At 42.1% G+C, this 20,527-nt stretch overlaps 1 protein-coding gene across 2 annotated transcripts in view; it reads right to left on the reverse strand.

Moving 5' to 3' along the window:
- The window catches only part of MED12L (mediator complex subunit 12L), a 353,727-nt gene that overhangs the window by 245,973 nt on the left and 87,227 nt on the right, over positions 1–20,527 (reverse strand). For both annotated transcript variants that reach the window (XM_068984811.1, XM_068984801.1), the window contains exons 11-12: positions 5,669–5,800; positions 2,184–2,310 (exon numbers count right to left, since the gene is read on the reverse strand). In XM_068984811.1, coding sequence (XP_068840912.1) covers positions 2,184–2,310; positions 5,669–5,800 — 259 coding nt within the window. The remainder of the gene's footprint in view (positions 1–2,183; positions 2,311–5,668; positions 5,801–20,527) is intronic.

Raw genomic sequence — 20,527 nt, forward strand, 5'->3', positions numbered from 1 at the left:
ATGAGCATTTAAGTAACCGTGTAAACACACAAAATTTCAGGTAAGAGGGAAAAAAAAGCAAGGCGAGATTACTCTCCTCGCATTTTACTTTTATAACTGTTATGATTCATGATTCATATCTGTCTGTTCTACTTTGAGCACCTGTATACTCGGGGGAAGGGGGGGGAGGGTGGGGTGGGAATGAGACATCACAACAGAACCATAATTCAGATGGTATCTGAAAAAAGCTAGTGAGTAGAATCCACTGAAAAGGAAAAGGAACAATACAATATAAAGGGCCCCAAGATGAAGCTCTGCCATCTTTTAAAATTCATAAGTAAGCTATTTAACTTATGACTTTTAATATTGCAACTACACTCTCAAACTTTGTATCTCTACCGTTGAGATAAGGTTAAAAATGATTCAACTACTAAGACTAACCTACAAAGCTCAGGCCCTGGTACCATCACACTCAAACACTGAGAAAGACGACAGATGGACCCAGGGAACACTAAACTCAGAGCCCTAAAATCTTAAGCCTGTATGTCTGTTCTTGCTCACCTCCAAACTCTATGGCGAGAGAAAACTCTTCAGAGAAGCAGAAGAGCGTTCCCTGACAAAGCAATAAACAAGATCCAGAGCAAGCCAGGCACAGGAGGAAGAACTTTTTCCCAAAGCAAGAACAGGAATGGGGATGAGATGAGGGGACCAAAGACCAAGTGTCTGTCTCCCCCAGGACACAAGGTACATCCGACTGCTAACTGCCACTCCCGACAACACAGTTTCTCCTCTCCAGAATCTCTCCTGTCTTTCTCCGGGCTTCAGCGCTTCCTCTGTTCCAATCACCAGTTTGGCTCAGGTTCTTGTTCTCCTTTACCCTAGGAAAGCCACCAAGAACCTAAAAAAACCTCACCCCCAGGCGTCACTCAACTGAAAATGAGTTCCTCCTCAGAGGAGTCAAAGCAGCACTATTTCTTGCTGCTTCATCTCTCTCTCCTCCATAGATACTTTCCTGTTCTGCCTCCCACACTTTTTCTCCCTTTCCTGTCACTTTTTGCCATTTTTCTGTTGGTCCACCATCATCTATAGTCATGTATGGATGTGACGGTTGGACTAGGAAGAAAGCTGAGTGCCAAAGAATTGATGCTTTTGAACTGTGGTGTTGGAGAAGACTCTTGTGAGTCCCTTGGACTGCAAGGAGATCCAACCAGTCCAGCCTAAAGGAGATCAGTCCTGGGTGTTCATTGGAAGGACTGATGTTGAAGCTGAAACTCCAATACTTTGGCCACCTGATGCAAAGAGCTGGCTCATTTGAAAAGACCCTGATACTGAAAGTATCAGGAAAGATTGAGGGCAGGAGGAGAAGGGGACAGCAGAGGATGAGATGGTTGGATGGCATCACCGACACAATGGACATGGGTTTGGGTGGACTCCGGGAGTTGGTGATGGACAGGGAGGCCTGGCGTGCTACAATTCCTGGGGTCACAAAGAGTCGGACACGACTGACCGACTGAACTGAACTGAACTGAAGATAAGATACTCCCTGCTGTACTTCATCAAATAAAAACCTCAAAATAAGATTAAGCCAACTGAGCTTACACAAATGATTTTTTTTCAAGTTTCCACCCACTTGGTGGTTGTTTATTCCCCATCCCCACCCTACTCCCCACCAGCAGTGGAATAATTAAGACACAAAAAGAACATGATAGAACACGAACAACTAAGAGAGCATAGACAAGCTGTCAACCATCTTCACAAATCATTTCCGTGTATCAGAAACCTGCTTCTAAGGTACCTTTGTTTTACCTTTGCCCCCTTTTAACATTAGAAGTTGGAAAATCAGAAACTTAGGAAACAGGGAAAGAAGAGAAGTTCATCATCACAATAACTGTCGTGAGCGTCACAGGACCTTAATGCCGCTCTTCTGGTAAGAAAGATCTAGAAAGGGAAAATTAATCCATCAAATACAAGAGAACGAACTGACCTACTGTTTTAACTACTAAAACTCCAGAAATGTTCACGTCTTTGAAGACTGTCATAAAAGCATCCACTGATAACTGCCCCCAAATTTCGTTCAGTAAAATATGCAGCATATTCAGTGCAAATTACATTGATAAGATTACAGGTAAGGGAGAAAAAAGATCAGTTCCCAAAAAAAGGTCAATTCCCTTGTTTAAGATCTAGAAGCAAAGATCTTTACTTACACAACGAGGGGGCCTGTGTATCTAAAAACCTTAGAAGAACATTCTGGAAAACAGGTAAACTAGATCCAGTGAGGGAGGCTGAGGAAATGGACTCCTTCTCATCTAAGACTTCTGATTCACCACATCTCTGAGATTAAAAACAAACAAGAAAAGTTAATTATTAAAGACAAGTACAGTCACAATGAGTCAAGAAATGTGCTGGTTTTTCATTAACATTTACATTCTTGGATAAAACATGCAAAATTGAGATCTCTATACTTAGTTGAGGACCATGCATCATAAACGAATATAATTTCTGAAAGTTAAGAGAAAGTGAAAGAAAGTGATAAGTCGCTCAGTCGTATCCAACTCTTTGACTCCCCATCCATGGACTATACAGTCCATGGAATTCTCCAGGCCAGAATACTAGAGTGGGTAACCTTTCCCTCCTCCAGGGGATCGTTCCAACCCAGGGATCGAACCCAGGTCTCCTGCTTTGTAGGCAGATTCTTTACCAAATGAACAATCAGGGAAGCAACTGCCCCAAAATAACTCAAACAATTTCAAAGAACTCCTGTGAAAAACATTATTCGTGTGATTATACACAGCATGGTATAAATAACCACTGAATGCGTAATATAGTACAATACAATAAACTACTCATTCAGTTCAGTTGCTCAGTCGTGTCCAACTCTTTGCAACCCCATGAACTGCAGCACGCCAGGCCTCCCTGTCCATCACCAACTCCCAGAGTTCACCCAAACTCATGTCCATGAAGTCGGTGATGCCATCCAGCCATCTCATCCTCTGTCATCCCCTTCTCCTCCAGCCCCCAATCCCTCCCAGCATCAGTCTTTTCCAGTGATTCAACTCTTCGCACGAGGTGGCCAAATTACTGGAGTTTCAGCTTCAGCATCAGTCCTTCCAAAGAAATCCCAGAATGGGATCTCCTTCAGAATGGACTGGTTGGATCTCCTTGCAGTCCAAGGGACTCTCAGGAGTCTTCTCCAACAACACACTTCAAAAGCATCAATTCTTTGGCGCTCAGCTTTCTTCACAGTCCAACTTTCAGATCCATACATGACCACAGGAAAAACCATAGCCTTGACTAGACAGACCTTTGTTGGCAAAGTAATGTCTCTGCTTTTGAATATGCTGTCTAGGTTGGTCATAACTTTCCTTCCAAGGAGTAAGCATCTTTTAATTTCATGGCTACAACTACCATCTGCAGTGATTTCTGAGCCCCAAAAAATAAAATCTGACACTGTTTCCCCATCTATTTGCCATGAAGTGCTGGGACCAGATGCCAGGATCTTCGTTTTCTGAATGTTGAGCTTTAAGCCAACTTTTTCACTCTCCTCTTTCACTTTCGTTAAGAGGCTTTTTAGTTCCTCTTCACTTTCTGCCATAAGGGTGGTGTCATCTGCATATCTGAGGTTATTGACATTTCTCCCAGCAATCTTTATTCCAGCTTGCGCTTCCTCCAGCCCAGCATTTCTCATAACATTTCTCCCGGCAATCTTGATTCCAGCTTGCACCTCCTCCAGCCCAGCATTTCTCATGAACTACATTGGGCATGTATTATTGAGTTTGATTGTTCTGTGTTTGCTTTTGTCAGGTGGTGAATTTACGAGTATGTTAGGAAGTAATGGGTCAAATATCCCTCTAACAAGATTCTTTTCCTCATCACACTTCACCAATTAGCTCTCTCAGAACCTCCTGGAATCTCCACAGTTCAGGAAACATACCTAGAGAAGCTGTTTAACTTCTATATTCTTAAGGCCAGAACTAGAAGACCAGCAAAGGAACAGTTTAAAAGCAATCAGAACCTCATTTTCTGTTCTTTTTGCTATCCCTTTGTTTCTTCCCATTTTCATTATCCATTTTAGCATTAAAACACTATTATATTAGATACGATTTCTTCAATCCATCCCCTTTATAAGAGTCAAGTTTTGAATATGGTGTTTAGTAGATTTCAATTATCTTAAACATCTCTAAAAGAATACATTTTTAGAGACGGATACATTCAAATCTATTAAAATTATAGTCATCTATGTGTGTGTGTCTTCTGGGACACACAAAGAGGGAAGGGAAGACACAATAAAAAGCATCCAGTAGGAGCAATGTAATTTGAGGAATCACCTTTAGTTAACGAAAGTTTAACCACTGCACTTCTCTTTAGAATATAGTCCATTCATAAATACGTAGGAAAAAAGCAATGAAATGCTTTTCTTAATTTGGCCCTTATAAAAAGGGGCTATGTGGTTTACATCTTAGCGTGAATATCTTTAAGCCCCAATTTCAACAACATGACCCTCTGTATTTGGTGAAAGGTGCTTTCCCAACAAAAGGAGATGTCTATGAAAATATTCTTCCTATTTCATTTTTGTTAATACTGTCATGAGAAGCAGGTGTATCATCAGTAGTGCAACACTGAACGGAGTGAGCAAAGCCCCTGTTGTCAAGCTTACACTCACAGGCATTAAAATAGAGGCGATAGGGAAAAGTAAACCAGAATGGCCTGAGAAAGACAGGCCGAAGCGCAGATGAGGTGGTGAGGGAGTCTCCTGAGCAGGTGCCACGTGTTGAGCCAGGAATGCTAGACAAGGAAGTGACGCCTCCTGAAACGGCAACGGCCGTGAAAAGGGGGAACAGAACGTGCCACTCAGAGGCAACAACAAGAGCAAAGGCCCCAAGAGGAATGTGAGTGTGGAATGGACAGGAAGACCAGGGCGGCCGGAGCTGTGAGTGATCTACGGGAGCAGGGGACGAGGTGGGAAGGGCAGGTGGGCGGCTCAGGTGAGGCTCTGTCGGTCTTGAGAAGGAGCCATCAGGTGTTTTAGGAAGAGGACAATATGATCCGTTTCCATGGTGAAAAGTGGAGGGAGGGGGAAGAGACAGAGACAGGGGGCAGGAGACCCCACAGTTATCCAGGTGAGAAGTGACAGCCTGGTCAGAACACGCACACACCTTCTCCACCCCTAGAAAGGAGGAAAGGAAGCCTCATTTTGATGCTCTCCTTCAACAAAGCTATGCTGACGACGTTAGCTTTGTTGGTTCCTTTCCAATCGACTCCAGAGGCTTTAACTGCTCTCTCTGGGGCCAGGACACAGTCTCAAAAATGAACACAAATTGGCATCTGTAATCTCACAGTCACAATGGCCTCAAGAAAGTATATCCATAGTCATTAAACACACGTGTGCATATATACATAAAAGGTATAGAACACCAAATGTACAGACATATATGTATGTGTGCACGTCTTAACCTCAGAGGGAGATTTCCATTCTAAGTCAGATTTTAAAGTTTGATTTTAAATTAGTCCAGAATATAAATTATGGGCTTCATCAACTTAGAGGGGTCATGCTATGAAGTCCTTATGTGAATTTGTACATTCTTCCTTTTTCTTTTAAAAAGGAAAGAAAAAACAGCACAATGAAAGTAAGAAACAGAATCCCATTCAAAGCAGTACTGTTAACAACAAGTAGAAAGAAAGTCAAGTCTACCTCTGCCTCGATTTCCGCTTGTCTCTTCTCCAGGAGTTTGGCCACAGCCATCGCCCTGTGCTTGCCTGACCGTTTACAGCTCACAGCCCATTCACACAGCAGCGTCACCACAGCTTCATCGTTGGGGGCAACCTAAGGACCAAGAGAAATGGGTACCAGCCATGTCACATGAAACATTCACCTGATGAATGAGAGTTACGATGCAGGCAGCAGAAAATTTAAACTGTTGAAGCTTTCTTCTTAGTACAGTCATTTCAGAAAGTGTTCCCAGATCTATTTCAATTGAGGTATAAAGAGTAAAACTTTAGTCACAAGGACGGAAATCACTTGGAACAGCTGAGTCTGTGATAATTCCAAGAGAATTAGAGTTTCCTTGTATATGCCTTCACTTGCACAGATCATAACCCAGCCCCGTCAAGCATCCAGAATTCAAAGCAAGCAGAAAGGGACATCGACTACTGAGTATCAAGAACACATGTAAACCCGTGATTCATATCAATGTATGGCAAAAACCACTACAATACTGTAAAGTAATTAGCCTCCGACTAAATTAAATAAAAAGATAGGGAAAAAAAGAAACAAATATAAACCTCAAAAAAAGAAAAAGAAAAAAAAAGAACAGCTGGTACAAAGCCCAAATACCAGCTTCACTCCGCTGCTGACCCCCTCGGGCCCTTACTCACAGCTTCAATCAACACATAATCCCAACAAGCCAGGCTAGCGAGTCATCCAGTCCAAGGAGGAATTGCAAGGAACAAACTGGAGGGCTGCTGATCAAAACTTCTGCCTTAGAAACAACAAGCATGAAGAGTGACACCCAGGCACGGAAAGGAGCAAGGGTTACAAGCAGACCCAGTTAACAAAAGATGGGAGCCCACATCAGTGTAGGGCTCAGCACTGCCACCAGAACTACCAGCTGTAGCTGCCGTGGCCTAGACATGAGACCACACACTGAGGACGGGAAGAGTCAGAGAACGGTCACAGGGACCCAAGCAACAGTTACAGCAGGCGCGATGGAGGGGTTTACAGTAAGAAGGGGGATTGTCCTTTTGTGCAATCTCACCTTCCTTATAGAGGATCTATGCCTCCAGACACAGAACATCAACTGCACATCTTTAACATTCATTTGGTTGCATAAACACTATGCCAAAAGGGCCAGACAGTCACAGTACTAGCATTTATAAGCTATGTGAGAAGTTCTTAACTTTTCAGAATTCATAAGCTCAATTAAGACTATGACAGCTATGAGCACAGGCCCAAGAAAAACATACATATACACACAGGTACTTTAGCACAATATTTCAGATGGTTTGCGGACTCTGACAAGACATTCAAGAATAATCCCAGGATAAGATTCCCTAATCATCTTTTAGATACCAGCAGACAATTCAGACCATGAAAATCAGTTTATTCCAAAATTTTTACACTTCCTATCCTAAACTCAGTCAAACTCTTTATCTTAAAACAAAGAAATGTTAAATTATCTAGGGCAGATATCTCAAAAAGAGTTCTGAATCTTTTAATGTAAAACAAGAGAAATATTTCAATCACAAAGTATAAAGACAACATAGCATTTTTAAAAAGAAAGCAAATTGGGAGGAATGACTTCCTGGATTCAATCTAATCCCAGGAAAAGCAAAAATATAAATGTCAATGCAGTGATGCACTGCATGCTTAGCTTTATAATATTAAAGAGAACAAAAGAACTTACTTTAAAAACAAAGCCAACAGTTTTAAATAAGTTCATCAGCAATGTGCATATCTACATTTACAATGTCTCCATTACATGCCTACTGCATGCCTCCATTACATGCCTACTGCATGCCTCCATTACATGCCTACTGCATGCCTCCATTACATGCCTACTGCATGCCTCCATTACATGTCTACTGCGTGTCTCCATTACATGTCTACTGCATGCCTCCATTACATGTCTACTGCGTGTCTCCATTACATGTCTGCTGCATGTCTACTACATGTCTACATTACATGTCTACATTACATGCCTACTGCATGTCTACATGTCTACATTACATATCTACATTTCATGTCTACATTACATGTCTACATTTACATGTCTACTGCATGTCTCCATTACATGTCTACTACATGTCTACATTTACATGTCTGCATTACATGTCTACTACATGTCTACATTTACATGTCTGTATCTATATTTTTTTATTTTCCCTCTGCATCAAACAAAATGAAAATGTGCTACCAAAGAATAATTGACTTACTCAAGTTACAGGCTCTCCTAGACCTGGAAATGCACAGGAAAGAAACTATAAAGGAAAAGACTTCTTTTTAACACATCGAGAAACTGACCCACTGGTTTGGGGCAGAAATATGCTAGAAAATCAGTCTTAAGGAAAAGAGAATTCATTTCCAAGAACACTTATTAAGCACCCAGGATATGCTAGTCTTTGAGGAAACCAGAATTTTAAAGATCTGGCCCTTGTTCTCAAAAAGTTTACCCTCAGAAAAGGGAACTCATTGTAAGGCAGCAAACTGTTCTGAAGGTGGGGGAGGAAAGCGACTGAGTCTAGGCACCTGCACTTCCGCATCACATGGGCGATTGAACCCAGGTCTCCTGCATTGCCCACAGATTCTTTAACAGCTGAGCCACAAGGAAAGCCCAAGAATACTGGAGTGGGTTGCCTATCCCTTCTCCAGTGAATTTTCTCAACCCAGGAATTGAACCCAGGTCTCCTGCCTTGCAGGCAGATTTTTTACCAGCTGAGCTACCAGGGAAGCCCCTCATAGGTGATGAGCATCCACCTATGCTAGTTTATAGACACCAAGATACAAACATGAAGAAACAGGCCTGCAGTCTACTCACTGCAGCTTGTGGCCTCAAAACGTACTCATTAGGAATTAAGAAAATCAGGGAGACATGGCGCTAAAATATGAGTTTTAAAATATAAAATTTTAATCAATTTGTGCCCATAAAAAGTTATACATCTCAAAATCTATTTTACCAATAAGTATTTCCCAACACTGGCCAGATTCCAAAAAGTACACTCCTTTCTGAATATCAAACAGCCTGCCAAATGGTGCCACTCTTTCCTTAGGATGTTGGAGTGGAGGAATAAGAGGCAGGCTCAGTAGATGCCAATTTTAAAAGAAACAGTAAGATATTTAAAAGTTTAATGACTAACTTAGAAGAAGATCATATTGGAAAATCAGGTGATATTATACCAACCTGCAGAGAAAGCAAACTATCCCTGCAATATGAATAATTACATTTATATTTATATATGAGTCAAGGCAATGGCACCCCACTCCAGTACTCTTGCCTGGAAAATCCTATGGATGGAGGAGCCTGGTAGGCTGCAGTCCATGGAGTCGCTAAGAGTTGGACACGACCAAGCGACTTCACTTTCACCTTTCACTTTCATGCATTGGAGAAGGAAATGGCAACCCACTCCAGTGTTCTTGCCTGGAGAATCCCAGGGATGGGGGAGCCTGGTGGGCTGCCGTCTATGGGGTCGCACAGAGTCGGACCCGACTGAAGTGACTTAGCAGCAGCAGCAGCAGCATAAAACATTTTGTTCTTTACTATTGAAAAATTGTTATAACATGAATTTTTAAAATTTAGCATTACTTTCCAAAGTAACTTCACATTCAAACATCCTCCTACCCCCACATTTACAGAAAATTTTGATTTACAGTTTAAGTGGTTTTAGCAAGAGGTCTCTTCTAGATTCTGCTGCTTATCAAAAATAAGGAGGAGCTCCTGTTTATCTGACTCTGAACACCAGCCCCAGGGTACACTCCATCAGACATATTCAACAGGCATATAGGATACCCATGTACAGACACCCATCACCCCCAGCCCCAGCAATGCTCTGCTCTAAAGAATTTTTAGAAATTAGAGGACTGCTTCAATTTGCCTGCCAGATGCTATATTACAAATTAATTTGAGTAACTGTCAATAGGACATCATGACTTCAAATACGGGAAGTTGAAATGCATTCTTATCCTGTAAACAAATGTCTAAAAATATGAAGCACCTCCCTCTTCTTTAAAACAGTCAATAAGTAAAATGAAATTTAATAAATATTATTTTAAAACAAAATAACTTCAAGGCTAAAATTGAGGTAATTTAGCAGCTCAAGATAAGAACTAAACCTGTGTTCAATGATATGATACATTAAGTGGGACAGTCATACTTGTATATGAATAATTTGTATGCATTAAAAAAAGAAAATTAAAATCATCTCAGAATGCCAAAAACATTTGACAGGAGCAGAGAGAGAAGATGGAAGGAAATCATTAGTTGTTTCAGAAAGTGGTTTTCAAGAAAAAGCTTGAGGAATGAGTTAAATTTCAAATCCCAGATGAACAGGGGTGGTCCAGGGGTTTGGACTCTGTGCTTGCATTGCTGGGACCCAGTTTTGGGTTCAATCCCTGGTTGGGGAACTAGAATTCCATAAGTCGAGTGGCAAGCCAAAAAAAAAGAGAGAGAGAGAGAGACAGAAGGAAAAAAATGGAATTTAAAAACCTGAGAAGAACAAAAGGAGAACTAAGTATATGGTAGGCAGAATAATCCCCACCCTAAAGATGTTCATGTCCTAAGCTCAGGATGTGTGAGTATGTAACTGTAAATGCAAAAAGGGGATTGTGTAATAGCTGTGATTGAGATAAGATCCTAGGAAGAGGGGATTCCCCCCAGATGTGAGCGGGCCCAAGGTTAATCACAGAAGAGCTTCTAAAGGAAAGGGGAAAAGCAGGAGAGTCAGGGTTAGACATGCAACAACGGAAACAGGACCCAGAGGCAGGGAGAGACGTGAAGGGGCCACTTGGTTGATTCTGCAGACGGAGCAAGGTGACACAAGCTAAGGAATGTTGGTGATCTCTAGAGACTGGAAAACAGAAGGAAACCATTTCTTCCCAGGAGCCCGTATAAGGAACGCAGGACAGCGAACCCCTTGATTAGAGCCCAGTAAGATCATAATTGAGATTCCCTTGTGGCTCAGCTGGTAAAGAATCCACCTGCAATGCAATAGATCTGGGTTGGGAAGATCCCCTGGAGAAGGGGAAGGCTACTCCCTCCAGTATTCTGGCCTGGAGAATTCCATGGACTGTACAGTCCACAGTGTCACAAAGAGTCAGACACGACTGAGCTACTAACACTTTCTTTCAATATCAGAACTTCCAAAACCATAAAAGGGTAAGTTTGTGCTGTTTTAAGACACTAAACTTTTGATAACTTGTTACAGCAGTAGCAAGTAGTGTTGAACATTGTTTTTCTCTGGATGATTTTATTTGCAAAGCAGAAATAGAGACACAAACAGAGAACAAATGTATGGACACCAAGGGGATTGGATGAATTGAGAGGCTAGCACTGACCTGTACATACAGTACTAATACTATGTATAAAATAGATTAACTAATGAGAACCTACTCAAAGCACAGAGAAATCTATGCAAAGTAATGTGCTCTGGTGATTGAAATGGGACAGACACCCAAAAAGTGGGGTATAGCTATTCACTTTGCTGTACAGTAGAAACACTGCATTGTAAAGCAACTATAAGTCAATTAAAAAAAAAAAAAGGAAATGTGGAGCTTCAAAGAATTACAGGGGCAGAGGACTGCTGATTAAATGGCAATTATAGGAAGGCTACAATAAACAAGATTAAAAACCTAAGAAAAAGAGTTTAATTTGTGGTATTCACCAAAGAGTACCACAAAATAGGTAGTAGCCTCATTAATTCATTTACTTACTAACTCATCAATAAATACGTATTGCCACCAGGCCTTTTAGGCATCAGATATAAACAGTCTCATGTATTACTCTGTACGAATAAAAACTGGTTATTTTCTTTTTGGACTTAATTTCTACTATAAAACAAGAGTCTTTGAAATGCTCATATTATTTGCTGCAATCAGTCAATCTCAAGAATACAGCCCAAGGAAATTATCTTAAAGTAAAAACATTCCAGTCTTCCAGACAACCATGAAGCATGATACCAAGACACGCCCCCTCCCAGCTCCCCAAATTGACAAACTTTTCCCTCCAAAGTTTGCAAGGGGCACCTAATGGATCAAATCAGAGAAAACCAGGTGACCTGACGGGAAGAGAACGACCCACACAGATGATTCAGAAGCCAGAGAACTGCTTTCAACAGTGGAACTAGCGGAACTTTTGTGAGGTTTGCTTTGTTTTTATTTTTCTGCGGTAAAGAGTAATATTTCAATATCTAAGTAAAGATGCATAAATAGCAAAGGCAGATAAGACAGGCTTGCAAGAGAACACAGGAAAGAGGAAGTCAGAGGCACACGACCACTAGCAAAGCTCAAATCCTCGCAAGAAGGGAAGTTCTCAAACCTCAGGCAAGGTGCAAGCTCGGCCCACCGACCATTCTCTCCTTCTTCTGGGAACAGCACTCCTACTTCTTCTGCAGTACTGCCCCTTCACCTGCCCCAAGTAGTTCAAGGAAGCGGTTATTAATTGTAGTGCCTCACACTCTCATCTTCAGTGTGACGTTCTGGATTTGGGTCTTTGATGGGCAGTGAAGACTTGGGGCAATTCTTTGAACACAAAGAAAAAAACAATCTCTCTACCAGGGACTTACTACATGCCCTGCTCTCTGCTCAGTCTTGTGAAACATTCTGGATGATAACAGGCCTCAGCATAGTTCAGTTCAGTCACTCAGTCATGTCCAACTCCTTGCGACCCTATGGACTACAGCACGCCACGGCTCCCTGTCCATCACCAACTCCCAGAGTTTACTTAAACTCATGTCCATTAATTCGGTGATGCCATCCTCTGTCATCCCCTTCTCCTCCCACCTTCAATCTTTCCCAGAAACAGGGTCTTTCAAATGAGTCAGTTCTTCACTTCAGCTGGCCAAAGTATTGGAGTTACAGCCTCAGCATCAGTCCTTCCAATGAATATTCAGAACTGATTTCCTTTAGGATGGACTGGTTGGATCTCCTTGCAGTGCAAGGGACTCTCAAGAGTCTTCTCCAACACCACAGTTCAAAAGCATCAATTCTTCAGCACTCAGCTTTCTTTATCATCCAACTCTCACATCCATACATGACTACTGGAAAAACCATATCTTTGAACTAGACGGACCTTTGTTGGCAAAGTAGTGTTTCTGCTTTTTAATATGCAGTTTAGGTTGGTCCTAACTTTTCTTCCAAGGAGCAAGCGTCTTTTAATTTCATGGCTGTAGTCACCATCTGCAGTGATTTTGGAACCCAAGAAAATAAAGTCTGTCACTGTTTCCCTTGTTTCCCCATCTAATTGCCATGAAGTGATGGGACCAGATGCCATGACCTTAGTTTTCTGAATGTTGAGTTTTAAGCCAACTTTTCCACTCTCCTCCTCCTCCAAGGGACTTCTTGATTATCAACAATGTCTTCATGTATTATCTGTATAGAAACCACAAGAATAAATAACTTCCATAAAGAAAACAAATGAGAGAGCATTGACCCAAAATTCCAAAATCAGTAAGATCCTTTCCCAGCTGAATGCAGAGTTCCAGAGAAGAGCAAGGAGATATAAGAAAACCTTCTCACATGAACAGTGCAAAGAAATAGAGGAAAACAATAAAATGGGAAAGACTAGAGATTGCTTCAAGAAGACTGGAAATACCAAGGGAATATTTCATGTAAGCACGGGCACAATAAAGAACAGAAATGGATAAGGACGTAACAGAAGCAGAGGAAATTAAAAAGAGATGGCAAGTATACAAAGAAGTAATATACAAGAAAGGTCTTAATGACCCAGATAACCACAATGGTGTGGTCACTCACCTAGAGCCAAACATCCTGGAGTGTGAAGTCAAGTGGACCTTAGGAAGCATCACTACAAACAAAGCTAGTGGAGGTGACAGAATTCTAGGTGAGCTATTCCAAATTCTAAAAGACGCTGCTGTTAAAAGTGCTGCACTCAGTATGTCAGCAAATTTGGAAAACTCCACAGTGGCCACAGGATGGGAAAAGGTCAGTTTTCATTCCAATCCAAACGAAAGACAATAACAGAGACTGTTCAAACTACTGTACAATTTTGCTCATTTCACATGCTAGCAAAGTAATGCTCAAAATTCTCCAAGCCAGGCTTCAATAGTACATAAACTGAGAAATTCCAGATGTACAAGCTAGATTTACAAAAGGCAGAAAAACCAGGGCTCAAACTGCCAACATCCACTGGATCACAGAGAAAGCAAGAAAATTCCAGAAAAAACATCTATTTCTATTTTATTAACTACGCTAAAGCCTTTGACTGTGTGAATCACAACAACCTGTGGAAAATTCATTAAAAAAGAGATGGCACTACCAGACCATTTTACCTGCCTCCTGAGAAACCTGTATGCAGGTCAAGAAGCAACAATTAGAACCAGACATGGAACAACAGACTGGTTCAAAATTGGAAAAGGAGTATGTCAAGGCCATATGTTGTCACCCTTCTTATTTAACTTATATGCAGAGTACATCATGCAAAATGCCAAGCTGGATGAAGCACAAGCTGGAATTAAGATTGCTGGGAGAAATATCAACAGCCTAAGGTATGCAGGGAGAAGGCAATGGCACCCCACTCCAGTACTCTTGCCTGGAAAATCCCATCGACGGAGGAGCCTGGTGGGCTGCAGTCCATGGGGTCGCTAAGAGTCGGACACGACTGAGCGACTTCACTTTGACTTTTCACTTTCATGCATTGGAGAAGGAAATGGCAACCCACTCCAGTGTCCTTGCCTGGAGAATTCCAGGGACGGGGGAGCCTGGTGGGCAGCCGTCTATGGGGTCGCACAGAGTTGGACATGACTGAACCGACTTAGCAGCAGCGGCAGCAGCAGCAAGGTATGCAGAGGATACCACTAGGCAGAAAGTGAAGAGGAACTAAAGAGCCTCTTAATGCAGGTGAAAGAGGAGAGTGAAAAGCTGGCTTAAAACTCAACATTCCAAAAACGAAGATCATGGCATCTGGTCCCATCACTTCATGGCAACTAGATGGATAAAAAGTGGAAACAGTGACAGATTTTATTTTCTTGGTCTCCAAAATCACTACGGACAGTGACTGCAGTCATGAAATTAAATGACAGCTATTCCTTGGAAGAAAAGCTATGACAAACCTAGACAGATAATTAAAAAGCAGAGACAATACTTTGCCAGCAAAGGTCTGTATAGTCAAAGCTATGGTTTTTCCAGTAGTCATGTACAGTTGTGAGAGTTGGACCATAAAGAAGGCTGAGCACCAAAGAATTGATGCATTGATGCTTTCGAATTGTGGTGCTAAAGAAGACTCTTGCGAGTCCCGTGGACAGCAAAGAGATCAAATCTGTCAATCCTAAAGGAAATCAATTCTGAATATTCATTGAAAGGACTGATGCTGAAGCTCCAATCTGATGCAAAGAGCTAACTCACTGGAAAAGACTGTGATGCTGGGAAAGATTGAGGGCAGCAGAAGAAGGGGACAACAGAGGATGAGATGGTTAGATAGCATCACTAAATCAAATGGACATGAGTCTGAGCAAACTCTGGGAGATGGTGAAGGACAGGGAAGCCTGGCATGTTGCACTCCATGAGGTCACAAAGAGTCAAACATGACTTGGCAGCTGAACAACAAGATCCTTCAACTAACAGCATTGTCCATCTGGCCTCATAAGCATGGGACCCACTCCTGGGGCAAAATACTAAAATTTAGGAACTGCCCTGGTGGTCTAGTGGTTAAGAATCCACCTGTCAATTTAAGGGACACAGGTTAGATCCCTAGTCCCACGTGCCACAGGGCAACTAAGCCCATGCACTGCAACTACTAAGGTCCAGAGAACCCCAGAGTCCAAGTTCTGCCACAATGAGAAGCTCACACACCCCAACTAGAGAATAGCCCCTGCTCGTCAAAACGAGAGAAAGCCGGTACAAAGCCATGAAGACCTAGTGCAGCCATAAATAAATAAACTAAAATCATTATTAATTTTGCTGCAACCATCATTAATGGTGTTACCTACGTCTGTAATAAAGATACTCCAAATGCAAAGAGAGACTCTTGTCATAAGGGGGCTTGATACATTTTTTTCTTTCCTAGGAGAGGGTGGACACAGACTAAATAGATTAAGTTTAATTCATTTTTTATTCAATCACTCAATAATCTAATAATCTCTAGAAACTAACCACAGGTCTATTCTTTAACAAAAGAGGAAAAAACTGGCAACTACATCTTAGAAGCAGGCTTCCTTCAGTAATTACAAGGTACCTGGTTAGACTATTTTAAAACAAAAAAAAAAAATCTCTTAATATACTACATTATAAAACAGTACCATAAAAAGGATAAGAAAAATCAATGACTCATTACTGTAAGCAACAGCAAACAAAAAGCACTTGAGATCAGATACTGAATAAAGCTCTTTAATAGCTTTTTAATCTGAGACTAAAAGGGCATGTTTATAAATGTAATTAATCACTCTTAGTCAACATTAAACAAAATGGTCATCTCTGGACAAAAACATTATTCACATTACAGCACCAATAAATAATATGATACGTAATGATAATAATACATAATGATATTAGCAAGTCACATGGTTTGCAACCTGAGGCACATGTACGGAGATCTGGATGAATTTCAAGAGTTACATAAGGTAAAAACTGGTCTCAACTGCTAACAGAACATAAGCCTGTCACACACAGTCACAAGTAGTATTTCTAACAGAATCACCATATAAAGATTATTAACCACACACTCAGAAGATGTATTATTTAAATATAAGTAGTATTCATTTTTTAAAAAACTCTTTCTGTATATGAGCATTTCCATATGTACATTTCCAAAAGATATTTGGGACAGCTGATTTTTGAGCAGAAAAAGTAGTTTTTCTTGGTTTCACATCCTTAGATTCAATGTTGATAGTCAGGTCCTGTGACATCTAAGAAAAAAAAATACACCACAAAACCAAAAAAAGGAAAAAAAAAGACTTCCCTTTGTTTTCTTTCAAGCAGCAGTTAAAAACAGTACTACTCCGAGTTCTGAGAAGATAGGAGATAGATAAGAAAATTAAAACAATTGCTCTGAGTATTTAAGTCAACTGTCATTAAATTGTCATCTTTAAAAAAAAATTAATTTGCTATCCCTCAGTTAAATCATCATCACTTAAATAATAAAATGAATAAAGAAAACAGTTGGGGAAATATGAAATTACACAGTAACAGCAGTCATTTGAGATGCATCAGAATCACAAAGTAAATCACTCCAGGTCCTTGAAAAGTGCCACATCTCTCAAACTGAAAATAACTGAAACAGTAGGCTTATTTCCAAAAGTGTTCACCATATGGTACAATAAACTTTACTGCTTGCCTCTTATGATGAATAAAAGAAACCTACAGATAAGAAGGGAAATGTAAATTTCTAAAACATAGTGCTAGGTTCAACCCACTTGACAACTGAAGTTGCCCAGCTAAGAACATAACAAGTGGCATTTACTAAGTGCTTACCATATGCCACCACGCGAAGTGGAGTCTAGTACTAAGACCAATGTACAGAGAGAATGACACCGCTTGCTGTGTGCTAAGTCATGTCAGTCATGTCCAACTCTTTGCAACCCTATGGACTATAGCCTGCCAGGCTCCTCTGTCCATGGGATTCTCCAGGCAAGAATACTGGAGTGGGCTGCCCAGTAACCAGGCTGGGGCCATCCAACTACTCTATAGCAAAGCTAGGATCGATATCCACATCTGAACTGGCCTCATAGTTGTGATACCCTACAAAGGACAAATTTTTCAACTTTAGGACTGTCTAAGGTAAATACTATGTTAAAATTGCCAAGCAAAATCAGTTAGAGGATATTCCCACAAACCAATATGCCCATATCAGTATGGAAACTGTTTGTGATAATTACAAAAGTTTTTCCCTCCTTTTCCCAAAATTACATCTGACACTTGTATGTTCAGCTACAGTTACCTGAAATCAAATGGGTTTTTTAAAAGAAGCAACACTCAAATTTTCTTGGTGGTCCAGTGGTTGGGAGGCCACCTGCCAATGCAGGGGACATAGGTTCAAATCCTGGTTTGGGAAGATTCCGCATGCTGCAGAGCAACTAAGCCCGTGCACCACAGCTCCTGAGCCTGCAGGCTGCAACTGCAAAAGCCCGCACACCCTAGAGCCTGTCCTCTGCAACAAGAGAGGCCACTGCAATGAGAAGCCTGCTTGCCACAACTAGAGAAAGCCTGCATGCAGCAACAAAGACCCAGTGCCTCCAAAAAATAAACAAACAAACAAAAAATACAACACAAATGAACATATCTACCAAAAAATTTTTTAAGAAAGAAAGAGAAACAGCACAAGAAACAGAATGTACTAGTTAAGAATGCTGTTCGGAACCATTTAGGGCTCCAATCCCTGTTTGCCCACCAGTGAGTTTGGTGCAAGCTTAGACTATTTACTCATCCTCTTAAGCTTTGGTTCCTGCATCTGTGAAGTAGAAAATTAAAAAACAAACAAACAGTTTTTTAACAGCTGTCTCACTAGCCAGGGAAAATTTCTTACAGCGGTGCCTACTGCCAAAAAAGTATTTAAGAAAAGTTTGAGGAAAAAAGAAAAACTGAGAGGCCCACCCCAGTCTAAATAGATTCAGTAACAGCAAAGTCCACGTGTCTGGACACACCACTTTCTCCCCTAAGTATGTTATGCCCATTACGTAATAGATTTAGTTTAAGGAAGAAGAAAACGGCAGCTGTAAAATAAAACATTAGCAATGCTTCCGTTGGGCATCCAGTAGGAAGATGGCTGACTTCTGAGGCTCAACAAGCTCTGGTTGGGCCATGAGCAGAACGGACAAGTGTCCTAACAGCTCAGCACGGGGAACCATAATGGGAGCCAGACGTGTGGTATTTTCCTAGTTTGCTTGACTTTTGCCTCATTTGATCTCTTTATCTTGAGTCCAGGGCTCCCAGGTGGCACAGTGGTAAAGAATCTACCTGCCAGTGAAGGAGATCCCTGTGTCAGGAAGATCCCCCGGAGAAGGAAATGACAATCCACCCTAGAATTCTTGCCTGGAGAATCCCATAGACCGAGGAGCCTGCTTGGCTACATAAAGTCCATGGAGTCGCAGAGTAAGATACAAGTGAGCAAGTAAGTTGCACACATAAGTCTTGATTCCTGGTCTTTAAAAGGTGACTTTTTTCTTCAACAACATTTAAAAAAAAAAACAATCTAAAGCACTGAAATGAGCATGATCTCTCTTATAACATGGTACTCAGACACAGTGCCTAGGGAGGAGAGCTGACTCTGTCCAACTGCTTCCCTACAGAGGGTAAAGCCTCTGTGAGAATCCAAGGACGTGGAAAAGGTGGACAGGTCTAGGCTGTGCTCTATGGACTGGTGGATTGTGAGATGGGCACAGGTGTGTGGGTGTGTAGGTGTGTGTGTGCAAGTGTGCATAAGATGGGTAGAGGGGTGTGTGTGTGAGAGACGGACAGAGGGGTATATGTGTGCCTGCATGAGATGGGTAGAGAGGGGTGTGTGTGTGCGCGTGAGATGAGTAAAGGGACACGTGTGCACGTGTGAGATGGGTAGAGGGGTGTGTGTGTGAGAGATGGGTAGAAGGGTGTGGGTGTGTGTGGGTGTGTGTGTGTGCATGCATGCATGAGATGGGCAGAAGGGTGCATGTGTGTGCACGTGCATGCATGCACACCTACAGAGGTCCCAAGGGATCACATTGCTTCCATCTTTCTGGAGTCTTTCACTGCCTCCCTAAACCCATCGGTCAGGACAGCAGCTGGCATTTATTGAGTACCTGTCTGTTGTTGCTGCTGCTGCTAAGTCGCTTCAGTCATGTCCGACTCTATGCGACCCCGTAGATGGCAGCCCACCAGGCATCGCCGTCCCTGGGATTCTCCAGGCAAGAACACTGGAATAGGTTACTATTTCCTTCTCTAATGCATGAAAGTGAAAAGTGAAAGTGAATTCGCTCAGTCATGTCTGACTCTTACCAACCCTATGGACTGCAACCCACCAGCCTCCTCCGTCCATGGGATTTTTCTACCAGCTATAAAATATTGAAATGTTTCATCCATACAGTTTTGTGCAATTTTCCCATCATCAGCAGACAGAATACCCATTTCACAAACAAAGAACTGAGACTCATCAAGGTAGGTGAACTGTCTGCGATGCCACCAAGGAAATGCACTGACCTTCTGCCCCGCCGGTGGAGAGCCGTCCTGTCTGCACCATGCACCTGCACCTCTACATAACCTCTCGTGCCTGAATCCCTGGCAAACCTGACATTCTACATAGATCTTGGTTGCCCTCACACCCTCCCACCTAAGCTTAAGCCTTCAGAGGGGTGGCTGCTTCCAGTTCATGGTCCTAGCAGCTTTTTTACAAGCACCCAAAGCACCGACTCAGTAAATGTCTCCCAAGGGCTTGCTGGGCCCCGGCGCGGTGCTCAAGGCTGATGATACGCTGCTGGGCAGGAGGAATGCTGCCCTGGGCCTGCAGAGCCCTGCACTTGCACAAGGAGACATGGAACAAGCACCGCTGGGACAGAACAGACACCAGGCTTCGGCCCTGTGGACCATGTGGGCAGAGTCCTGCAGCCACACTGATGCGGAGCCAGACTGGCCCCGGAGGCCTGGGCCAGAGCTGAAGGAAGGTCTGCTCTGGACTCTCCATTCAAAAAAGGCCGTGTGAACTCATCACACCTGCCCACGGAGAGCTCTGTGAACAGCCTGGATAGAAAATAAATACACACACTAAATACATCCGTTTGGATTTAACAGCAGAGAAGAGGAACGTGCGTCCACCAGCCAGTGCCATCCGGCCTTCGCATTACTTAGAGGAGAGGCAGCTTCCTCCAGTCCCAGATAGAGAAGTGAAAGGCCACTCTTCCTGCCTCCTTTTGACTTTCCCTT

This window comes from Capricornis sumatraensis, chromosome 1, assembly GCF_032405125.1.
Source record: "Capricornis sumatraensis isolate serow.1 chromosome 1, serow.2, whole genome shotgun sequence".
Classification (NCBI taxonomy): Eukaryota; Metazoa; Chordata; class Mammalia; order Artiodactyla; family Bovidae; genus Capricornis; species Capricornis sumatraensis.